The following is a 21,940-nucleotide window of genomic DNA, read 5'->3' on the forward strand; positions in this document are numbered from 1 at the left end:
AAGCGTTTTTATCATCCCACTTTGTTGAAATTATGTTTTACTTGTAATCTTCAGGTTGCAGACGAACGTTTCCTGGTCTTGGTCAACGATATGTTGTCGACTGGGGAGATTGCAGATCTTTTCCCTGATGACGAAGTTGAAAACATCATTAACGGCGTCAGGAACGAAGTCAAAGGAGCCGGTTTGGTTGATACCAGGGAAACCTGTTGGAAGTTCTTTATCGAAAGAGTCCGGCGAAACTTGAAGGTAATACCAGGAGGTAGCTTATGCTTGTGCAAAAATTGACTACTTTTACCTTGGGGAGACCGGTGATGTTTACTACGGCTGCGAAAGTGTATTTGGGTAACAGCCGCTCAGCGGTTAAAGCTTTAAGCGACTAAAAATTATTTGTAATCCATTGATTCGCGGAAATGCTCTTCTCTGATTATTACTTTGATGTTTGAATATTTTATTTCCATGATAAACTTTGATCATCAGCATGGCATACCCAACTTCCGAGTCTGGTCATACCAAAGACTTTAAAATGGTATTTGCTTGGCCTTAAATGGAATTAAAATGGTATGTACTTCCTTGCTTGGCCTTCAGCCTTGAGAAGGCTGTGTGAAGAGGGTAAACACGCATTGCGCCACCAGAAGACAGGTTCCTTTGGTGGCATTCACTGCGCAAGAAGCTGCGTGGCCAAGGGCGAGGAATGGCTGAACAGACTGATGCCAATCGGCTAATTTCTTAGCCCTAGTACTTTCGTGCAAAAACCTTCACAGTTAATCCCATATTTTTATAGTTTATGAATTCTTTCGTTAGGTGGCGCTATGCTTTTCACCTGTGGGAAACACACTTAGGGTGCGAGCCCGGAAGTTTCCCGGAGTCGTTAACTGCACATCCATCGATTGGTTCCATGAATGGCCGCAGGATGCACTGGAATCAGTCAGTTTACGGTTCTTGGGCGAGATTGATCTTATTGAGGTATTTCTTTACCGTTTTACATTTGTGAATTATAGTAGAAACCGACCGTCGCGAGTTAAAAGAACAAATGGTTAATGATATATTTTGTGACTTGTATTACCAATAGGAGCATGAGCGGGACTCTATCAGCAAATTCATGTCTTACGTGCATATGAGTGTCAATGGACAGGGAAAAGATTATCTGTTAAATGAAAGGTACGTTATGACGCTATTGTACATGGCACGATAAAAATTTGAAGTGTGAATATTTGCTTTCCTACAAGCTATAGGTATAATCCACTGCGTAAATAATTTTATAGGCGATACAATTACACGACACCGAAGAGCTTCCTGGAACAGATCAAGCTCTATGAAGCCCTCCTTGTTAAGAAAAACACCGAACTACAGGCCTCAGTTGAGCGGCTGGAAAACGGTTTAGAGAAACTGAGAAGCACAGCAGCCCAGGTATATATACGTGGTTTGATCATAAGCGACTGGAAATACGTGAAAGGTAATCTTAACTGACAGTTCTCTTTAAAGCTTTTCCTAAAGGTATTTTAATATGATCTATAAGAAAAATATTGTTCTTTCATAAATGTTATCATTAACCACACTTTTGCTAGGTTGATGATCTCAAAGCGAAGCTTGCCGCCCAAGAAGTTGAGTTAAAACAGAAGAATGAAGACGCAGACAAACTGATTCAGGTATTCATGATGCCTATACAGAAGCTATGTCTTTAGTATACTTACAAGCATATAGTCGATATTATTTGTTTATTTTATAGGTTGTGGGAGTTGAAACTGAAAAAGTGAGTAAGGAGAAAGCGATCGCTGACATAGAAGAAGAAAAAGTTACCGTCATAGAAATCGAAGTTTCGAAGAAGAAGGCAGATTGTGAAACCGATCTCGCAAAAGCTGAACCTGCTCTTCTTGCTGCCCAAGACGCTCTGGATACTCTTAACAAGGTGTGACAGTGTTCTTTACGGTGTCGGGTACAGTGAGCGTATTTTCAAGCTACTTTTTTCGACACCTCATGTACTCATCTTACCTTACCACGCATTTGAGATAATTAACAGTAACGATTAGATTGTGATAAAGTTAGTTGTCTTGTTGTGGGTTTAGTAAATAAAATTTTACTTTATCTTTTGTATGTAGAACAACCTTACAGAATTAAAATCTTTCGGTGCACCGCCAGGAGCAGTTGTCAACGTCATCGCTGCCGTCTTGGTCCTTATGGCTCCTGGAGGTAAAATACCCAAAGACAAGAGCTGGAAATCTGGGAAGATTATGATGGCAAAGGTAAAGTTGTGTCTCTGTTCTTTGATTTATTACCACAATATGTTATAAATTTTCTTCTTATAGTCCAGATAATAATTAATATATTGTGTTCAGGTTGATCAATTTTTGGATGCCCTGATTAATTATGACAAAGAAAACATTCACGAAAATTGCTTAAAGGCAATCAAACCTTTCTTGGAGAGTCCCGAATTCGACCCAGAGTTTGTTCGAGGAAAAGTAAATATACTTTGTAATTTAAGTTCAACTCACCGTGCATACAGAACGTGTGCACAATATAGTTGAATAAGGCTTGCTAGAATTCTGAACATCTTAAAGTTTAAGACATAAGTTGGTTCGAACAAAAGTTCGTTTAAGACTTAAACGAACCAAAATACTGAGAATCTTTTTGAAAATATTTCGTGTAAGTATCAACCTAATTTACACTACAGTCGTTTGCTGCTGCTGGATTGTGTGCTTGGACGGTAAATATTGTACGCTTCTATGAAATCTTCTGTGACGTTGAACCAAAAAGAATGGCTCTCGCGAAAGCCACGGCCGAATTACAAGCCGCCCAGGAAAAGTTGGCAGTGATCAAAAGCAAGATTGCCGTGAGTGGTTGGAACAAAAATTAAATTTAATATTGTAGTTTTTGTCATGCTGAACCGCAAGCTATTTCGCAGACGTTGAACGAAAATTTAGCTCAACTCACGGCCAAATTCGAAGCAGCGACTGCAGCAAAACTCAAGTGTCAACAAGATGCTGAAGCGACCCAACTTACCATATCGCTTGCTAACAGGTATACACATTCATGCATATATTTTATTTCAAATTAAAAGCTGAAATTCGCAACTTATGTCTCCAGCTATGATATGATATGTATTGGATAAACCTAGAAACTTTTATTGTAAGCATGTTTAGATTAATTTGAAATCACTTGCTGTAATTATAGGAAAGAAGAAAAATAGTTACATAATATGTACTAATACAAACGCAGATTAGTTGGAGGTCTTACTAGTGAGAACGTGCGTTGGGCTCAATCTGTTGAAACTTTCCGCCAGCAAGAGAAGAAATTAACTGGAAACACTTTGGTTATTGCCGGTCAGAACATAAAATAGCTATAAATGTTTATTTTAAACAACTTTTTTTTAAAAAATATTCTATTTTCAACGTTTTGTTTCAGCCTTTGTATCTTATGTGGGTTACTTTACAAAACCTTATCGTCAACGTCTTCTGCACGAAAAATGGATTCCATTCTTGCAATCGCTTAAGGTTTGCTACTTGTTATATCAACGACTTTTATTGTAATTCCTTTACGAATATAAATAGTTAATAACTTACATTGTATCATCAGACTCCAATCCCAATCTCGGAAGACATGGATTTTATCACGATGCTCACTGATGAAGCGGATATCGCTGGATGGAACAACGAAGGATTGCCTTCCGATAGAATGTCAACGGAAAATGCGACAATCTTGGTAAGCAAGAACTCTCTCTATATATATACCGTTGCTTTATAGTGTAAAATGCTACTGGTTAAAAATTGATATGTCTTTCTGTAACTGCCTACGCTTTTACTTCTACGCAGACCAACTGCCAACGTTGGCCACTAATGGTCGATCCACAGCTTCAGGGCATAAAATGGATAAAAAAGAAATATGGCAATGAGCTGAAAGTCATAAGAATAGGACAAAGAGGGTAGCTATGTTAATGGATGGAAATTGAGATTAATAACTAATCATTTCAGAAACATAAATTATAAAACATTCCGAACTAATTCTTTAACTATTATTTTTTGTTTTAAGATACTTGGACACCATTGAGAATGCATTGGGCGTCGGCGACCCTGTATTGATAGAAAACATCGAAGAAAATGTGGATCCAGTACTTGGACCACTTCTGGGACGTGAAACAATCAAAAAGGGAAGGTAAGCAACATATGGATTGGCAAATTCCACTGATGGAAAGTTGAACAGAAACAATGGGCTATCAACCAGTTTAAATTCATTTTTTTAAATTGAAACTCGCTGCAGGAAGATTTGTGACTTTTTCTACAGGTATATCAAGATAGGTGACAAGGAGTGCGAATTTCATCCGAGCTTCCGTTTGATCCTGCACACCAAACTCGCTAATCCTCACTATCAGCCGGAGTTGCAAGCTCAATGCACCCTCATCAACTTCACTGTTACCAGGGAAGGACTGGAGGATCAATTACTGGCCAACGTGGTCGGGATGGAACGCCCCGATCTTGAAGCGCTTAAGGTTAGGAAGCTCTACGAAAAGTAAAAGTCAAATTTTGTATTGGAAGCGTAGTCAGATTTTAATATCTTTACTTGTTACCAATAATTTCACTTTCTAACTTATTTTCATAGGTATAGAATTTACCCTTACGGCCAACCTTTCATTCCGCGCGATGTAGCATTTGAGAATTAGAACGTGAAGAACTTGGGCCTAATTACTCGTTGAGCGTCACCACCGTCTGCGTTGTTTAACGTTGTCTTTATTTACTTTTGCTTTTACAGCTTGACCTTACCAAGCAACAGAACGACTTCAAGATCACCCTAAAACGCTTAGAGGATGATCTTTTAGCCAGGCTCTCCGCTGCATCTGGAAACTTTCTCAGTGATACCGCTCTTGTGGAAAACCTTGAAAATACAAAGAAAACCGGTATAAATAATTAAGTTCAATCGAAAATGACGTGGAAAAAAGCAATCTTTTTATATAAGACTAATAGTAACAGGTTTCCAAGTGAATGAATTCAACTTCCTAATTTCTGCTTCCTTTCCATGCTAGCTGCTGAGGTTGAGATCAAAGTGCAAGAAGCAAAGACAACCGAAGTTCAGATCAACGAAGCGAGGGAACACTACAGACCGGCTGCCGCTCGGGCTTCCTTGCTATATTTTATTCTGAACGACTTGAACAAAATCCATCCTATGTACCAGTTTTCTCTTAAGGTTTGTAATATTTTAATCTAATATTCAGGAAAAGACTGAATGCTTTAAAACACTGCGTATTAAAGCTATGAAATGATGATCAATCATTAGCGGTTGGTTTTTAGTTGATTTTGATGTCTTTAACAAATTCACTTTTGATATTTCGTCATTTGCAGTCGTTCAGCATCGTCTTCGAGAAAGCAGTGATGAAAGCAGATGTTGATGAAAACTTGAAGAACCGGGTCAAGAACCTCATCACTTCGATAACCTATTCCGTCTTCCTCTACACGTCACGAGGACTCTTTGAGAAACATAAGATCATTTTCACTGCACAAGTTGCATTTCAGGTACCTTTGTAACCTTCTTTAAAAAAAGATTTTTGAAATTCTCAACCCTTGATATTAAAATAGGATCGTTGTGATAATTTTGCGATACAGGGATGTCTTTATGAGGTAGTTAAATCCGACTTGTTTATCAGGTCCTTCTAGTTCTACGCCAAATCAATCCATTGGAGTTGGATTTCTTGCTACGTTTCCCATCTCAGCACAATGTAACAAGCCCAGTTGACTTCCTAAACAACACATCGTGGGGAGCAATCAAGGTATTGCTTTCATGTTTTAACTGACAAAGACGTTTCTATTTTAACTTTTTATAGTTGAATAAAGTATTAAAACGCCACTAACAAACAAACAAAACACAGATAGCCGTGCTTGTAAAATCTGCAAAAATAGTTTTAAATGCATATCAGTTGATCTGATATTGTTACATTGTCCCTGACGTCAATTACTTCTCCAGCTCTTGTCTGAAATGGAGGAGTTCCGTAATTTGGATCGCGACATCGAAGGATCAGCAAAGAGGTGGAAGAAACTTGCAGAGAGCGAGGCTCCTGAAAAAGAAAAGTTACCACAAGAGTGGAAGAACAAAAACGCGCTTCAGAAGCTTTGCATTATGAGAGCACTCAGGCCTGACAGAATGACTTATGCTGTCAGGTAATACTTGCCCGAACCATTTCGATTACCAAAAGGTTGCCATTGTAACAAACGCAGCTAATGTAATGAGGTACTAAAGCAACTGTGCTAAAGCAACTGTGATTGGCGATGTTATTTATGACTATAGTTGCTACTCTGTGGTATTTAGAGTGGTCCTATACTCGTCCCTTATACATGTAGTTACATGGAAAAGCTGCCAGCTAAATATAGGAAAAGCTCTTTAACTCTTCGGTATTCAACTGTAGTTCACAAAACACTGGCGGCTATAACATTAGCAAACTACTCTGTTACAAATACTAGTAGCAACCGTTGCAGTTCAAAATTTTGTTATTTGAGAAAAAGTGTTTACTTCAAAACAACATAATTTTTTAATTAATCCATTTTTTGTTCCAATTTCCGTTGGACAGAGACTTTGTCGAGGACAAACTTGGTCCTGAGTTCACCGACACCAGAGGAATTGCATTTGAGAGATCGTACGAGGAAACAGGGCCGCAAACCCCGACGTTTTTTATTCTTTCTCCAGGTAAGTTATAGCTTATGAAGTATGGTCCATTTGCAGTGCAAAACCATGCGTTAACAACGTTTTTGTTTAATTTAAAGGAGTCGATCCTCTGAAGGATGTCGAAACGCTTGGCAAGAAACTGGGCTTTACAATTGACAATAAAAAATTTCACAATGTTTCGCTCGGTCAAGGACAAGAGGTCGTTGCAGAATCAGCTTTAGATGTCGCTGCAGAGCATGGCCACTGGGTGGTGCTGCAGGTATGGAAGAATGGCTCCTAAACGAGACTGTCGTCTAGTGACTCTAGTTGACTAGTGCTGAAGTTGTCAATTTTATGCAAGGCCAAATTATTAATAGAAACAAAGCAACACCTGCAGTTTGGATATTGTGTATTGATGCCACACTTTGCGTGATATTTGGATGAATTTTTTTTTGCAGAACATACACCTGGTTCAACGCTGGTTGATGACACTACAAAACAAACTTGAAAAGCACAGCGTTGGAAGTCATTCAGACTTTCGAGTTTTTATGAGCGCGGAACCAGCAGCTACTGCAGACAGTCACATTATTCCTCAAGGCATTCTAGACACTGCCATCAAGATTACCAACGAACCACCGACGGGAATGCATTCTAACTTGCACAAAGCTTTGGATAACTTTAACCAAGTACTACATCGCAGATCACACGAACTAAAACATCTTTAATCTTTTGAATATTAATCCTGACTTACTATCTCCTATTAGGTTAACAAATATAGATATTTGCAGACGTTTACTGTGTGTAGAATACCTGTGTTACATATACGAGTCCATTTACTGTACAACTCTTAATAAAGGATACACTGGAAATGTGTAGCCGTGAGACAGAGTTCAAGAGCATCCTCTTTTCTCTTTGCTATTTTCACGCGGTAGTGTCTGAGAGGCGCAAGTTTGGTCCTCAAGGCTGGAATAGAATCTATCCATTCAACACCGGAGATCTCACCATTTCCGTCAATGTACTTTACAACTACCTGGAAGCAAACCAGAAAGTAAGAGTTTTCTTGAATCTCACGGAAGGGTTTATCTTAACTGCCATGTTTCCATTTGATAATTATTCAGTAGTCAGTGCTACAAAGTATATGATTTCTTTTATATTTCGAAACGATATTCTGTATAGGTAATTCTTTTTTCCGTAGGTACCGTGGGACGACTTACGGTATTTGTTTGGCGAAATCATGTACGGAGGCCACATTACTGACGATTGGGACAGGCATCTGTGTAAGACTTATTTGAAAGAATATATGAACCAGGACATGTTTGACAGTGTTATTTACCTTGCACCCGGTCTTCCTTTGCCACCAAGCCTCGATTACAACGGTACTTGTTTTGTGTTTATTTCATTTCAAAAGTAAATGTGTTTACAAAAAGTCCATTAAAAACCACGCTGTATTTGAAATATATTACTTGCGTATGAAATCGTTGTAAGTTATTTGGAAGATAATTATTTGATTTCAAATCTTAATCATTTCGCAGGCTACCACCAGTATATCGATGACGTGTTGCCTCCAGAGAGTCCATATTTGTACGGTTTACATCCGAACGCTGAGATTGACTTTCTCACCACAACATCCGATAATCTCTTCCGAACCATCTTAGAGCTGATGCCCCGAGATTCAAGCTCAGGATCAGGAGCTGGACCCACTCGAGAGGAAAAAGTGAAGAACATTTTGTACTTTGTTTAAAATCAAGCTACTATAGCGATTATACTATCCAAAAATTTGAAGTTTTTAACTACATCAGAAGAAATTATCATATACCATTTCCAAAACACACTACTTAGAGAGAGCTTTTCACAAGAGACATTTTTAAAAGAGAATTAAGCCAAAACTATTTTTTGGTAGCCTTATGCTATAGCCTCTCCAATCAAAGTAGGCCACAAGTTAAACGCCACATATCAATGTGTCACAAAATATTTTCTTTGGAACCACTAACAATTTGACAACACTTTTACGTCACAGAGATATTTGCCAACAAGAACAAGTTTAAATTCGTAACACTCTAAATGTACTACGAGCACTTCCCAAAACCACCTATTGTTTGAAATCCGGCAAACTATTTACATTTAAGAAGTAAATGTTTGAATGACATGACTAGCGAAAGACAGTACAACTTTCCTAAAAATATGCACAATTTTTAATTTGGTATATCACTATAAATGCCATACTACTGCTGAAATAGAAACTAATAATAATTTTTGTTGGATTAGTTTCCGTAAAGTTGTTGGGTAATTTTATCCCTTAAATTTGACTTGATGTTACCAGATTAAAATTGTGCTTGACGAAATTCTCGACAAACTACCTGAAGCGTTTAACATGATGGAACTTATGGGTAAGGTTGAACCTGCAGACAGAACTCCATATGTTGTCGTCGCTTTTCAGGAGTGCGAACGCATGAACATACTGACTGACGAAATAAGGTTACTTTGACTCTAATGTGGTGTGGTTCTTTTATTTTAAGAATGAGTTCATTAATGTTGTAATGATCTTTAACTTAAAAACCTTGGCAGATCTTCACTAAAGACTTTAGATCTTGGGTTGAAAGGTGAACTAACTATCACTGCTTCCATGGAAGCGCTTGGAAATTCTTTGTTTTTAGATTCTGTTCCAGAGTCTTGGGCTTTGAAAGCCTACCCATCAATGGCAGGCCTGACTAACTGGTAAGAGGTTTATTAGAAACAGATGTTTAGAACAATAATAATCTTTTTTTGTACCCTATTTATCATTCTATCTCTTGCTAAGTAATGTCTTTCTCGTTGCTAACGTTTTAAAAACAGTTTGTTGATAATATTTATGAAAGTTTCGTGTTTCATCTGGAATGTTAATGAAAATTACAGGTATGTCGATCTTCTTCTGCGTATAAAGGAACTGGAAAATTGGACTGCTGACTTCCAGCTTCCTGCTGCCATCTGGTTGGGTGGTTTCTTCAATCCTCAGAGTTTTCTTACAGCTATAATGCAGGTAAAGGAGACAATTTCTAATTGATTACTTGTTAACCAACTTCCGTTAAAAACTTTTAGTTACAATTACAAGCTATAGTTTAAACATCAATGTAATAAACCATTGTCTAAATTTAGTATCATGCATATACAAACTTAATAGGCGATGGCCCGCAAAAACGAATGGCCGTTGGACAAGATGTGCCTTCAGTGTGATGTAACCAAGAAAAACAAAGAAGATTTCAGTAGCTCACCACGTGAGGGCGCGTACGTGCACAGTCTTTTCATGGAAGGTAATTAATGCGGTTGATTTGGATGTAGGCTGTATCATAGAACTTCAATAATAAATGTCTGTTCTGTGCCTGTTCCTCTAATCATGCTAGCACATATAGCCTACACTTATTTTGAAGTTTTGTAAATAACTTTAAAACGTCTTATTCTTAAAAATAACTGTTTTGCGGCTATGTTAGGTTTGTAAATACGTTGTTGCGGTGTTTTAAGGCGCGCGATGGGACACACAAACGTCCCTGATAGCTGAAGGTGTACTCAAAGACCTGACACCAACAATGCCGGTTATCTTCATAAAAGTAAGCATACTAGGCTAAAGGCCCACGACTTGATAAATTATATATTTCTGGCAACAATAAACTATGTATAGACCTACTGTAAAACTAGTACCGTTTACAGTTTCAAGTTTATCAACCATGAAAATTTTATAGGCTATACCTGTCGACAAACAAGAGACGCGAAACATATACGCCTGCCCAGTATATAAGACGAAACAAAGAGGTCCAACTTTCGTCTGGACATTCAACCTGAAGACAAAAGAAAGACCAGCCAAATGGACAATAGGAGGCGTAGCCATCTTGCTTATGGTGTAAAATGCATAAAAACAGTTGCATAAGGTATAACGATTGTATTTCATGTATTAGATAAATTGTACTTCAGATTTAAATGCGTATGAAATATATTTAGTTATTATTACCCTAGAGTCATTGTGCTGACAAGCGCAAAAATGCGTTGTGCTGTACAGTTTTTATTCTATGCATTAAAGTAAATAAATTGTGCATTGTTGTTAATGGTAATTATCTAACTACGTTGTATGCCAATTTCCTTGTTGTAGACAAACCGTGATGAATTTGCAGACGATTACCTCTGCGGTTACTGTAAAATTATTCTTCGTTCTACTGCATTAATGTTCGTGAACGATGTTATAAATTATTTGTAATAAATCGTAGAGTTTTTTATATATCTTTTGTTAATGCGTTTGCTGTAGGGTTCAAAATAATTACGGCTTTAATTTGGTCTTCCAAAAATGCGATTTCAGTTTTAGAGCATCGGTTCGATAGTTGATCGTTACAGTGTGTTCTTCGATGTAGCCTATGCAGCGGCAATAGCTTACACTGTCTTTGTAATGACATACACAAGACACGTTCTTATGTTCATTGGTCCTGTGAACAGCAGCGAATTCGTGCTGACGAGCTCGTGAAACTGATTCTTGCGAGTTGGTTTGTTCCACTCGCAAGAGCTGATATATTGGCTAACTCCAACTTGTCAAACGTACGGTGACAGCAGCACAAGTTCTACTTAGAGTACGTTGAAGCTGTGTTTACAAATACGATGTTTGTTTTGTTTTCTGCGGCATCACTGATTGCTATGACGTTGATGGCACGAGCGTTCGCGGTTCGTTTCGTGCTTCAAAAAGTTGTTGTGTTAAATTTCGACATATACCTGTAGCTTTGAGACTTGTTCCGATTGAGCTTGATTTAGCCTACTTAAGAGGTAGGCCTACAGGTGAAGTTTAGACTAGTGGTAAGCTTTGCTGCGTTGATAATGCAGTCACATTAAAAAAGTGGCATGTAATTAATAGTGAAATGACTGAGTTTGGAGGTGCCACGGCAGTGTAACCTATCCGTGATTGTTGATACGTATAGAGCTGCAGATATATCTTCAATATAATAAATTACTTGATATATTTGTCTGACACTTAATAAGGGCGTGTCCGCCTCACAGGCGGCCTAAAACGGGCAAGATTAATGCAACAAAATGAAATGATAAAACTAAATAATAGTTAGCACGGCCATTAAACAAACATGCAATCAAAAAGTAATAAAAAATGACAACAATGCCGATACACGCAACAATACATAATAAGTTATATGAAGTAGGATATTAACAGCAACCACAAACAAGCTGATAAGAGGACCTGAAAAGCAACAATTGTCTGTATAAAAACGGCAAACATTATGTTGATTAAGATTAGTGCATCTGAATGGTGAAAAGAAACCTCCACAAAAAGAAAACCCATCCGAAGATTCGAAGGCCTTTTTCTTTGAAATCGCACTGTACAAGTATGCCTATACAAGCACATTAAGTAGCAATATGCCACAGATTTTTGAACAATATTTCATAGCATCCTAGTTGGTGCAACTTTGTGTTTTTGATTAAATGGTTTTAATGGTGATGTGGAAATTTTTATCAAACAGTTACTTGCCGCAATGCAGTTATCGGCAACGTATACCGTATACGGCGCTGAACATTTACAGAAAGAGCAAGCCAATAGGGAAGTACGGTACGGTGGTTCGGCATTACCTCTTAAAAAGATACAATAGTAGGCTAGAGACGTACAGTAGCCTACAATTTGCAAACAACACGAACAACAACAGTAATATGCAGACACGCAACGCTACGTAAATACCCTCCATGAGCCTCTTTCTCGAAACATAAAAGTTGAAATTAGTCTGTCTATCAACTTACAACCTTTTTCGAATACGGCGCTTCCTTACCAAGCAGATTATTTATTGACGTCACACCATAGAAATCTAATGTTAGATTTTTTACATCACATTTCCCAACATTGAAAATCCTTGTTAGCTTACCAGCTTGTTGCCATTTGAACTGCGAAAATAGAAAAGCGTGGCAAAATGTGATAAGGACAAACCGGTTATTAAAGCTGCAGGTCTATTAGACTCCTGTACTAGTCTATTGCAAATGTACAATCTGCATACACAAAAATATACGGTAATTATATCTCGTAGGCTATATGCATAACGTTCATTAACGATAGTAGCCTACATAAAGATCGGGTCTATAGTACAGAAGTGCACAATCACAGGATGCATTTGTATACTAGACCCCAGATACTCGAATTGTGACGTCAGGTGGGGCTGTTGCAACAGGTTGAAAAATGTCTGAATGTGTTGGAGCGCACTAGGCTATAGCCTAGTAACATGATCTGATAGTCAGAATAGTGGACTGCAGTTTAGTTTATTTTAAAAATGTTACTTACTGTTGAAAATAGCCTTACTTTTCGATCGGGGTTGTAACCAAGTCATTTTTTCTAATTTTAGTTGTAAAGCTAGGCCTAGTCAATTTAAACTATGACTCAAGTCAAGTCAATGCCTTTAACTTCAAAACTTTTCTGAGGTTTCATCTCACTACAGCACTATGCATTGTATTGAACTGGTTATTAGCTTTTACAGTATTACATCATAGCTATCTACAAATTGGTGTGGCTTATACTTGTAACAGAAAGATGTCATTGTTTAGAAAAATATCTCAAATCTAGCATTTGTTATCTAAAACACTTTTTGTTATCACATTTGTGATAACGGGACTTGAGCCATTTTGGATGTTGATTTGAGTTGAGTCATAAGAAAATGTGACTCGAGTCAAGTCAATACTTCTCGAATCATTACAACCCTGGATTGTAAAGACGGGGCAATATTATACACTATACGAATTAGCCTAGCTTGGAAAACTAATATATAAAGTTTAAAACAGGATTTGCAAGAATTAAAATGCTGCGTGCTTAAAGCAGTAAGGTTTTTTTTTAAATGTTTTTACCAGTTTAGACTACTTCGAGGATAAGAAACCTTTTTAAACCGAGAGTCGCATTGATTTTTGAGATATTTCAAGATGGCTAGATAATAAGAATTTCTGACGTTGTAATTATTTTGTGCCATTATTTGGTCCAATATTTATGTTCTTTTAATCTGAAAATATAGCATTATGCTAAAAAATCTTTGTGTCAATCTGTTGAAAACTGCTATTCTTTTATTTGTACCAATTCTCTTTGGGGATACTTAAATTTAGAAATGACATGCCTAACATACGTAGAAGTAGTTTTGTTATGAAGTACAAATAAGCGTTTTTTGTACCTTTAGACACTTTAACCATAATGCCATTGTTTGTTATGTGGTGTTATAGTGCCTACGAGCCTAAAAGTCTTGTCTATCTCAGTGTTTTTTAGTTGTATTGCTTTGAATAGACTGGTTTGATGTTTGGTAGTCTCCAATAATACATTTATGTATAATGCATACATATTTATGAAAACTCAAACTTTACAATAACTCCACCCAACCTATGCAATATCCTTCGGTGGGCCACTGGCCCGCAGGTCGTAGTTGCTCTATTTGAAAATGAGAATGCCTAGGGCCCTTTTGTTTAATATTTTTGATGAAGAAAGGGATATCTTGTAGCACTGACAAAAGTTTTGAAAATAAATAAATACTTTGCATAGGGTGAGATAACGAACAACTCTAAGGTCACCTGTGTCTGCCGCTTAGTGCCCCAAGAAACAAGAAAAGATATCAACTAACAAAATGTATTCATTGTACAGATAAATTTTTGCAATCTCAGTTGGGTAGTATTAATAAGTGTATGAAATAATTTAACCTACCCATTTTAAATCACAAGATTCATAGGTTGTGGATTTTTATAAAAGTGTCTTTAGAAACATGGATGGCCAAGGAGATAGCGTGAGCACCAGGAACCGACTTCTTTTTTGTATCGATGACATTGATTTAATTATTAGGCAGCTTTTTGACACCCTTGCTCAGCAGCAATCAACGCAAGATTTGGAAACTTCTCAACCTGAGTTTAAGATGGATGCCTCTGCCTTAACTGACTTGCTTATTGATAAAAACAAAGAGCTGTCAGGTCTTGCAGCCATTGCAAGGGAACAGCAAAGACTCCATCATAACATACAGCTCTTAAAATCTGATATTTCTACCCAAAATCAAGTTATCGGCTGTTTGCAAAGGCGGCTCAAAAATGCCGAGTTTACTCTTGCAGCAGCATTATATCGTGCCAAGGAAGGTCTGAAAAAGTTTGATGCTGCCAGTAAGGAATCAGTATCTTGTGAGTCGGTTATCAAATACGCTCATAAAATAAGTGCCTGCTGTTCCATAGCTGCTCCGCTGGATTGGACTGCAGGTGATCCGCGCAGACCATATCCTCAAGACATCCAAATGAGGAGTGGTCTTCTTGGACAGATAAATCAAATGCCTAGGAGTACTGATGAAGACCTAAAAATACCTCAGCAACTTGGAACTGAGGGCCTCCAAGTACCAGATTTCAAAACTGACTCTCGTTGGTCAACTAACCCGTCGGACTTAGGTGGAATGAATTTATTAAAGGGTCATGATGAAGTTGAAGTTATGTCATCAGAATCGTCTACATCTGATTCTTCTGATTCTAGTTTTGGCAATGATTAGTCCACCTGAACATGACTAAATTTTAGTTCATTTTTCAAGAATATTGATTAATTTGGTATGATTCATTTAATTTCTCAATATTTGTGAGAGCGAGAGTTGACTAATACATTCTAGTACCAAGTTTTTCTTGTTCTATAACATGGCAATGCTTGAGTCATATGTGTTATCTTAGTTACATTTGTATGATTTTCACAAAGAAGCATTTTGTCCGTAGATGCTGTGCATTACACAATGACCTTTACTTTTATTCATGCTATTGGTGTATGTGTCCATAGTTTATCTGCTAGCACCTTAACATCACTGTTTCATTGAAAATCTAAAACCAATCATGTAGAGCTGTTAACTTAATGCTAAGAATGTAGCTAATTTTTTAGCTATTTGCTGCCATAATGGTCGATAATTGTAATGCTATGTTTTCAATTGCAGGCAAAACTATTATCTATAAAGAATTGTTTTAAAACTGTTGTATTAGCAAAGTATATCATACTAGACTCCAATGTTCATCAGGGAAATAAAAGATAGCAGCATTAAAATGGTTATCAGAACAGCGCATTCCAGTTGGTGTATTAATTACCCAATTCTTTCCTACATGTATACTTTCGGCTAATGGCTTTCAAATTTCTTAGTTGCTAAGAGATTTATCTGTTAAGCCAGATAAGTTGTCCAAGGCCTAGTTGGTTTGCGCTATATTATATTCAAAATACTTTGCAATCATCAAAAGTGTTAGTTCTGAAGCACAAGTATGTCTTAATCCTCTACTGTTCTTTATATCTCCAGGTGTTATCACTTCAAAATGTTTGGCTAACTTAAAATCACCCAAATTTGTTCAATAAAGCTCTCGAACAAGGTGATGGCAACCCAGTTATCATCACGACTCTTTCATAAAATAAAGCAAGGAGGAACAAGATGGTTTTATTCATACAACCGATGCATTGTGAGCGATAAGCAATCTTTGTCGAAACACCTGAAACGGGAAGTTCATGATATAGAGCAAGTGTCATCGCAATGTCCGTCACCATGGATGCTACAGGCTGGTGTCTGTTTGGTAAGTTTCAAGTGATTTGATCTTACATAAAGGAACATAAGGGGTTATAAGTTTGACATATATGTTTTTTGACTGATTCTGATTAAGTCTGCGACTTATTTAATTACTAGTGCACAAGGTGGGTTATTGAGGTGCGTCACACCTTTTGCTGGTTATCGGACCTTTCTTTTAATAAAGTGATTGAATTTGTTTAATAATAATAATGCTGTTGCCTAATGTTCCTCATGATGCACAGTGTTATTAAATTTGGTATAACTACACATATTGCCAGTTTTTAGTCCACTGGAGTGAATAGATAATTGTTTAGGATTGTACCAAGAGCTTGATTTGTCAGGTCATTTTGTGTTGTTATTTGTTCACCAGTTAGAAGTATTCTGGTTTAGGTTCATCATTTGTACTACCTAGGCCGTAGGTTGGTATCCTTCAGCTCTGGTTTGCATGACTTTTTGTTAAAACAAAAGTTTCCTTATCTGTTAATTGGCTAGTTTACAGTACTCAATCTGATATTTATGCTTATCTTGCAAAGCAGTGGAAATAGGCTGCTTATGGTTACGATATATAAGATGAATCTTAACTGTTTCTAATGCCGTAATAGCACTCCACTGAAAAATAGATTATATGGTTTAGAAGTTTAGATAGCCAGAAAGTTTTCTTTAAGTACCAAGAAGTTGCTGCAAACTAGTTGCAGTTATTTGCAAATTAATGAATTATGGACTTTCTGCATTAATTGTCTTATTAGCTACAAGTTTGTATTAGTATTAGTTGGGACCAGTACTAATTTCCCACGTATAAAGGGGGTGTAAGATAAGCTATACCTTTTATACGAAGGTGTAAGACGAACTATTTTTGGGTAACTTGCACCCACAGCGATTTTGAAAAGTCAGCGCCAACTGATTATAAAATTTTGTCAAATGTTGTGTATTTTTAATTTTATTTGCAGATTCGACTTCCTTTGATTGAAGAAGATTTATCAGAATTTCAAAAACGCTACATATCTTTAAAAGAGCAAATGGAATACGAAAACAGCATATTAAATGAGTGGGAACTTGAAAAGATAAAACAAACACAGTTAATGAATGACATTGAGGTAAAGAATTCTTACTGTTTATGGACGTTTCACATAAATTTTTACCATGTTTCACTTGTCTGTGGAATTTGCTGTGCAAGCAATTCTGTCCCAACGTTATTTTTTGTTAATTGGCATTGCATATTTGAAATTTATAACAGAGTGGAAAGCGAGATGCTTCGGAAATGGATTTCAAAGTATCAAAGCAAGATTATGAAGATGATTATAATCAGGCATTTAAGGAATTTACTGAATCAACGACAGAATTAGGTGCAGCAAAATATCTTCAAATGAATTTTCTACAGTCTATACTAGTCTATACTACAGATACACAATATTTGTATGTACAATGGAAACTCAGTTGTGTCATATTCAATATATTGTATATGTACGCCACAGACCTGAATGATGCTGATTTCAAAAACATCAATCGTCGTCCAAAAGACTATCTTGTGCTCATATCAAAGCAGAAGCTGGGCAATGACACTGTGTGGATGTTACCAACAGAGGAATGGCAAGAGGAGGAAAACTTACGACAGGTTTCCCATCTTTTTTGTTCATTGTTGAAATTGTACATGATGTTGGCCATATTATTTAGTTTTAGTCAAATATGATTGGTGGTTATGCCTGCAAGTATTGTCGTAAGTTTTAACTTTAACTGATTGTACTCTACCGTCCCTTTTGAGTTATAAGAATGACAACAGTTTTCATTCCTAATACTTTTTGATCTTAACAGTCGGCGGAAAGAGCACTGACCTCTCATTGTGGAACGCTTGTGGATGCCTCATTTGTATCAAACGCCCCTTCCGGCTTCTACAAGTATAAATTTCCGAAGAACGCACGTACTGATGCCTATGTTGGCGCAAAGCTTTTCATTTACAACGCATTTGTACCTAGAGTCTCCGAAACCCAATCCACCGCTACGTTTAACTTGGATATAGACTTGAACAAAATGCTCGATTACGCTTGGGTTGCGAAAGACGAAATGCGCAGTTTCTTAAAACCCAAATATAGCAAAGCTATTGACGAAATCATATTTTAGTATATATCATTGCTTATTTAAAAGACTTTGAATGAAAGCATGTCCAGAAGTCATTTGTGACGCAAAATATTGTGGTTTTTTTTTCTAATTGTGTGCTGTATTTCGTGCATTGCAAATACTACGATAGATGTTTAAACACTTGTTAATTGTTTTATTTATTACTGCTCGAAACGACTCGGATTGTAGTTGGCAGTCTTTTAGTGCTTTAGTTTTTGCTAGCTGTTTACAAGTGAATATGCATACCATGAAAATTTCAGACAGCAAATTCGAAAATTTTGTTGTATAAAACATTCTGACACTTCGAAATAACATAAGTCTACGATAGTTTTTCAAGGTTTGCTGGCAGAAACACCCGGAAAAAATAAGGCAAGCGATCAGTCTGTTATTAAATATTTGCGTTTCAGTTTTTTCATGGCGTCACGTCACAATAGAAATTCAATCCAATGATGACGTCAGTACAGTACGTGACAATTTCTCCAGTAATCAAAGTGGTGTACGAGCCTGCTGCATGTGATGGGCAGTTGACAAAATGAAGGATTGTTGTATGTCGAACACTTTACTTGTAGTCAAGCTAGTGTAGTTCTTTTAGTCTAATGCAAATAATCGTTGGTTTTGAGTCTAGATATACGTTTTCACGGAACAAAAGCGCGAGGACTTGCGCAGCTTATTGTTTGCGACGTAATCTTACGCAATTTCGAAGTAAAGTTTTGGTGTTTAGTGTGATGAACACCCCTTCGATTTCGTTGTGTGGAGTTAAATTGCCCTAAAGTCTGACCCTTACGCCGAGGGCCACGACCAAGAACTCGGAAACCCAGTAAAAGGATGTTTTTGTGGGCTCCCACAATGTCTTGAAAGTAGCCGTTTAAATATTTCACATGCTTATACGCGTACTGTCTTTTAAGACATGGATTTTTATGATGGTAATTTTATTATCGATCTTAAAAAATTCTGATCATAGCACAGGGCTGCGAGATGCTCACTTTTGTTATATTGGCTCCCGGGCGACAACTGATCCGTTATGGATTTAGTTAATGGTTACTGTTATTTAGAAGTAATGGGCTTGGACTTGGCAGTAGTTGGTAACTTGTTATGTGCATAGCAACAGGCAATTTTCCGGTACCAGATAACTTAGGCTCTAAGAAAAGTAAGTAAGCAAATCATGAAAATGTACTGCAATTAACTAAATCTTTCTTCTGATTTTTTTGGTGTCGGCTTTGGGAGTTCCCCTATATTAAAAACAAACGTTTTTGATCGTCATGACATCAACTCATAATTAATCCGTTTATCAGACGTTTTTGTTTTTAATGTACTAATAACTTGTGCTTTGTTTGTGATTTACTCAAGGCGTCGACCTGTTTACTGCTACTAACGGGACAAGCAACGGTCTTTGGCCTGGCAGAGTCGCTGGTGAAGGAATATGGCTAAGCATCAACCAGACTTAATCATGTGCCGCAAACAGCCTGGCGTTGGTAAGATTTACTCTCATGTAATCATGTTGATAACTACCTTAGTCATTTTTCATGATAGAGGTTTTACATTAATATTGGCTTATTTTTGTTTGAATTGTTTATTGTTAAGATGAAACCATACTGTTGCGTTACCACCATCAGTACAGCATTAGCCTATTATCACAATGCTCTGATATTATTAGGCCTATATTAATTCAACGTAAATTTGTTTTGCAGCTATTGGAAGACTTTGTCAGACTTGTAAATATCTTTTTTTTTATTCATACTCCAATATTAATAGCCTAGTACCATGTTTTTCCTAAAATAAGACTAATACTAATAACATTTATTTATTCAGCCAACTTGCCTTCGCCGTTTTTATAACACTTTATGTTGTAGAAAAAGTGGCAGTTTTATAAAACTGATCAAATGCTAGATAACAATCATATTACTACACTATACTGAATTTAGGCTACTCCTAAGCTGCAATTATGGAAACAGGAAAGGTTGCGGTGACTAGCATGTATAAAAATCTTCTTTAGTCTTGTTATTGGAATAAAGTGGCAATGCTAAAAATTATGTGTGATGTCTAGTTTTTGAGAAACTGGCACATGCACAATTGTAACTGAAAAGTATGACAGTTCTCAAAAAGAAATCGTGCATGCACTGAAGCGTTAATTTCTTATTTATTTATTATAAATTTGTTTTTCTTTGTTTATTAACCAGAAATCGACGTGATGAGTAAAATATTTCGCGTACATGTGAATCTCGTGTGTCCATGTGCCACACATTTTGTTATGGTGCACAACTTACCTCGTTGATCATGTTGCTTGACCTTTCCGTACATGATATGCAAATTGAAACAAATTATCCTTATAACGCTTTGGAAAAACAAACACCAGTGTGGGTGGTGTTCTTTGTTCTTTTTACTACTGGTGCTCACTTTAAGTGTGTTATGGTGGAGAGTATACTGTAGATCACTCGCATAAAGCGCACTCCAACGATTGGCTTTTGGTTAAAAACGGCAATGTACTGTGTATCAGAATACATGAGTATAACCACAGTAAAAGTACTTTGTAACAGAAAACTTAGGTGATAGCTGAAAGCTGGTTGGGAGGCATCGTATTGTAGTTGGATTTCTGAAGGCTACTTGCAAACTGCTTTCCTGTGTATTTTTAGGTAGGGTTTAATTTTTTGTTCTGACTAAGATTAAGGACGTTTAAAGTCTTGTTGGTCCAAAGGTTAATTTTTTGGCTAGTCCTATTTTAAGAAAAAATGGTATCCCACGTCTAAGTTTTCACAGCATATAGTTGAAATTAGTCATTTACGATTTCAAGTATATTTTTTATAAAAAATGGTTAGATTTTCTTACAATTTTTTTTTGCAGGTGATGGTCTATGTGTAATTTGTGATTCTCTTATCCGACCTTGTACACTGGTAAGGATTTGTGATGAGTGCAATTATGGCGCATACCAGGTAAGTGTCTTCATTGCGTTTTTGGTATTCAACTGCATCATTTAACAATATAGCATTTGCATTTTAAAAGCTTACTGTGTTAAGACTCATATTAGATATGTTCAATAACTTTGCAGGCACTTTGATGGCATTATCAACCTTTGCAGACTTGTGGTAAATTACTTCAGCATTTATACATTGTTAAATGAGAGATACTATTTACTTCATCAAGGTAATACTATGTGATGATACTTTTACAGGGTCGATGTGTGCGTTGTGGCCGACCAGGTGTATCTGATGCTTATTATTGCAAGGAATGTACCATTCAAGAAAAAGATGTAAAAAAGTTTGTAGTCTTGTTTGCGCTTTAAGTAATTTACATGAGTAAAATAATATTTTTAAGGACCAAAAATATTTGCAAGATTAATACTAATAAAATTAAACAGCTCAGGGAGTAATTAATGATATGCTACTTCATTGAGTGTAATGATGTCGGAACTCACAATAGAACTGCATTTTTATTGCAAATATATTTGCAGAGAGATGGCTGTCCCAAAGTCATCAACATTGCTGGAGCAAGAATGGATCTTTTTTATGAAAGGAAGAAGTTTGGTTTTAGAAAGAGATGAACAGTTGATTTGAATTCATTCCTTGCCATAAACATGCTTAATCTCAATCGCTTCATTCTTACTAATGCCTTTGTAAATTTACCATATTGTCATCATATCAAATGTCAAAAATAACACTTTCCTAATTTCTAACTAATTTCTG

At 36.7% G+C, this 21,940-nt stretch overlaps 4 protein-coding genes across 7 annotated transcripts in view; all 4 read left to right on the forward strand.

The window, feature by feature from the left end:
- The window catches only part of LOC143445310 (dynein beta chain, ciliary-like), a 28,757-nt gene extending 17,893 nt beyond the window's left edge, over nt 1-10,864 (forward strand). The window contains exons 59-91 of the mRNA XM_076944332.1: nt 55-246; nt 802-963; nt 1,070-1,158; nt 1,263-1,407; nt 1,566-1,646; nt 1,727-1,906; nt 2,097-2,240; nt 2,334-2,456; nt 2,669-2,827; nt 2,900-3,015; nt 3,214-3,317; nt 3,400-3,488; nt 3,571-3,696; nt 3,807-3,916; nt 4,024-4,146; nt 4,276-4,480; nt 4,741-4,885; nt 5,012-5,172; nt 5,328-5,498; nt 5,630-5,752; nt 5,947-6,140; nt 6,548-6,663; nt 6,741-6,901; nt 7,080-7,307; nt 7,478-7,669; nt 7,817-7,997; nt 8,154-8,335; nt 8,942-9,096; nt 9,187-9,336; nt 9,514-9,637; nt 9,779-9,908; nt 10,117-10,202; nt 10,335-10,864. Coding sequence (XP_076800447.1) covers nt 55-246; nt 802-963; nt 1,070-1,158; nt 1,263-1,407; nt 1,566-1,646; nt 1,727-1,906; nt 2,097-2,240; nt 2,334-2,456; nt 2,669-2,827; nt 2,900-3,015; nt 3,214-3,317; nt 3,400-3,488; nt 3,571-3,696; nt 3,807-3,916; nt 4,024-4,146; nt 4,276-4,480; nt 4,741-4,885; nt 5,012-5,172; nt 5,328-5,498; nt 5,630-5,752; nt 5,947-6,140; nt 6,548-6,663; nt 6,741-6,901; nt 7,080-7,307; nt 7,478-7,669; nt 7,817-7,997; nt 8,154-8,335; nt 8,942-9,096; nt 9,187-9,336; nt 9,514-9,637; nt 9,779-9,908; nt 10,117-10,202; nt 10,335-10,496 — 4,809 coding nt within the window. The 3' untranslated portion in view covers nt 10,497-10,864. The remainder of the gene's footprint in view (nt 1-54; nt 247-801; nt 964-1,069; nt 1,159-1,262; nt 1,408-1,565; nt 1,647-1,726; nt 1,907-2,096; nt 2,241-2,333; nt 2,457-2,668; nt 2,828-2,899; nt 3,016-3,213; nt 3,318-3,399; nt 3,489-3,570; nt 3,697-3,806; nt 3,917-4,023; nt 4,147-4,275; nt 4,481-4,740; nt 4,886-5,011; nt 5,173-5,327; nt 5,499-5,629; nt 5,753-5,946; nt 6,141-6,547; nt 6,664-6,740; nt 6,902-7,079; nt 7,308-7,477; nt 7,670-7,816; nt 7,998-8,153; nt 8,336-8,941; nt 9,097-9,186; nt 9,337-9,513; nt 9,638-9,778; nt 9,909-10,116; nt 10,203-10,334) is intronic.
- Nucleotides 10,865-12,512: 1,648 nt separating this feature from the next.
- LOC143445562 (mediator of RNA polymerase II transcription subunit 4-like) lies at nt 12,513-15,890 on the forward strand. Its single transcript, XM_076944744.1, has one exon. It carries the CDS (start codon nt 14,355-14,357, stop codon nt 15,111-15,113), a length of 759 nt encoding a protein of 252 aa, XP_076800859.1. The 5' UTR covers nt 12,513-14,354; the 3' UTR covers nt 15,114-15,890.
- On the forward strand, nt 15,809-18,402 carry LOC143445561 (large ribosomal subunit protein mL46-like). The gene is made up of 5 exons (XM_076944743.1): nt 15,809-16,158; nt 17,099-17,245; nt 17,386-17,494; nt 17,624-17,763; nt 17,961-18,402. The coding sequence occupies exons 1-5, from the start codon at nt 15,964-15,966 to the stop codon at nt 18,264-18,266; spliced, it is 897 nt and encodes a 298-aa protein (XP_076800858.1). The 5' UTR covers nt 15,809-15,963; the 3' UTR covers nt 18,267-18,402.
- Nucleotides 18,403-18,556: 154 nt separating this feature from the next.
- On the forward strand, nt 18,557-21,939 carry LOC143445563 (PHD finger-like domain-containing protein 5A). 4 transcript variants are annotated; one of them, XM_076944747.1, is made up of 6 exons: nt 18,557-19,410; nt 19,611-19,735; nt 19,952-19,975; nt 21,102-21,190; nt 21,430-21,515; nt 21,709-21,939. In XM_076944747.1, the coding sequence occupies exons 2-6, from the start codon at nt 19,684-19,686 to the stop codon at nt 21,809-21,811; spliced, it is 354 nt and encodes a 117-aa protein (XP_076800862.1). In that variant the 5' UTR covers nt 18,557-19,410; nt 19,611-19,683; the 3' UTR covers nt 21,812-21,939. The 4 variants fall into 4 exon arrangements, 3 of the variants coding, with proteins under 3 accessions (XP_076800862.1, XP_076800860.1, XP_076800863.1); XM_076944745.1 differs by lacking the exon at nt 18,557-19,410 and having other exon boundaries at nt 19,425-19,735; XM_076944748.1 differs by lacking the exon at nt 18,557-19,410 and having other exon boundaries at nt 19,425-19,735; nt 21,430-21,507; nt 21,709-21,849.
- The last annotated feature ends 1 nt before the right edge of the window (nt 21,940 follows it).

The sequence above is a fragment of the Clavelina lepadiformis genome, chromosome 2 (genome assembly GCF_947623445.1).
Source record: "Clavelina lepadiformis chromosome 2, kaClaLepa1.1, whole genome shotgun sequence".
NCBI lineage: Eukaryota > Metazoa > Chordata > Ascidiacea > Aplousobranchia > Clavelinidae > Clavelina > Clavelina lepadiformis.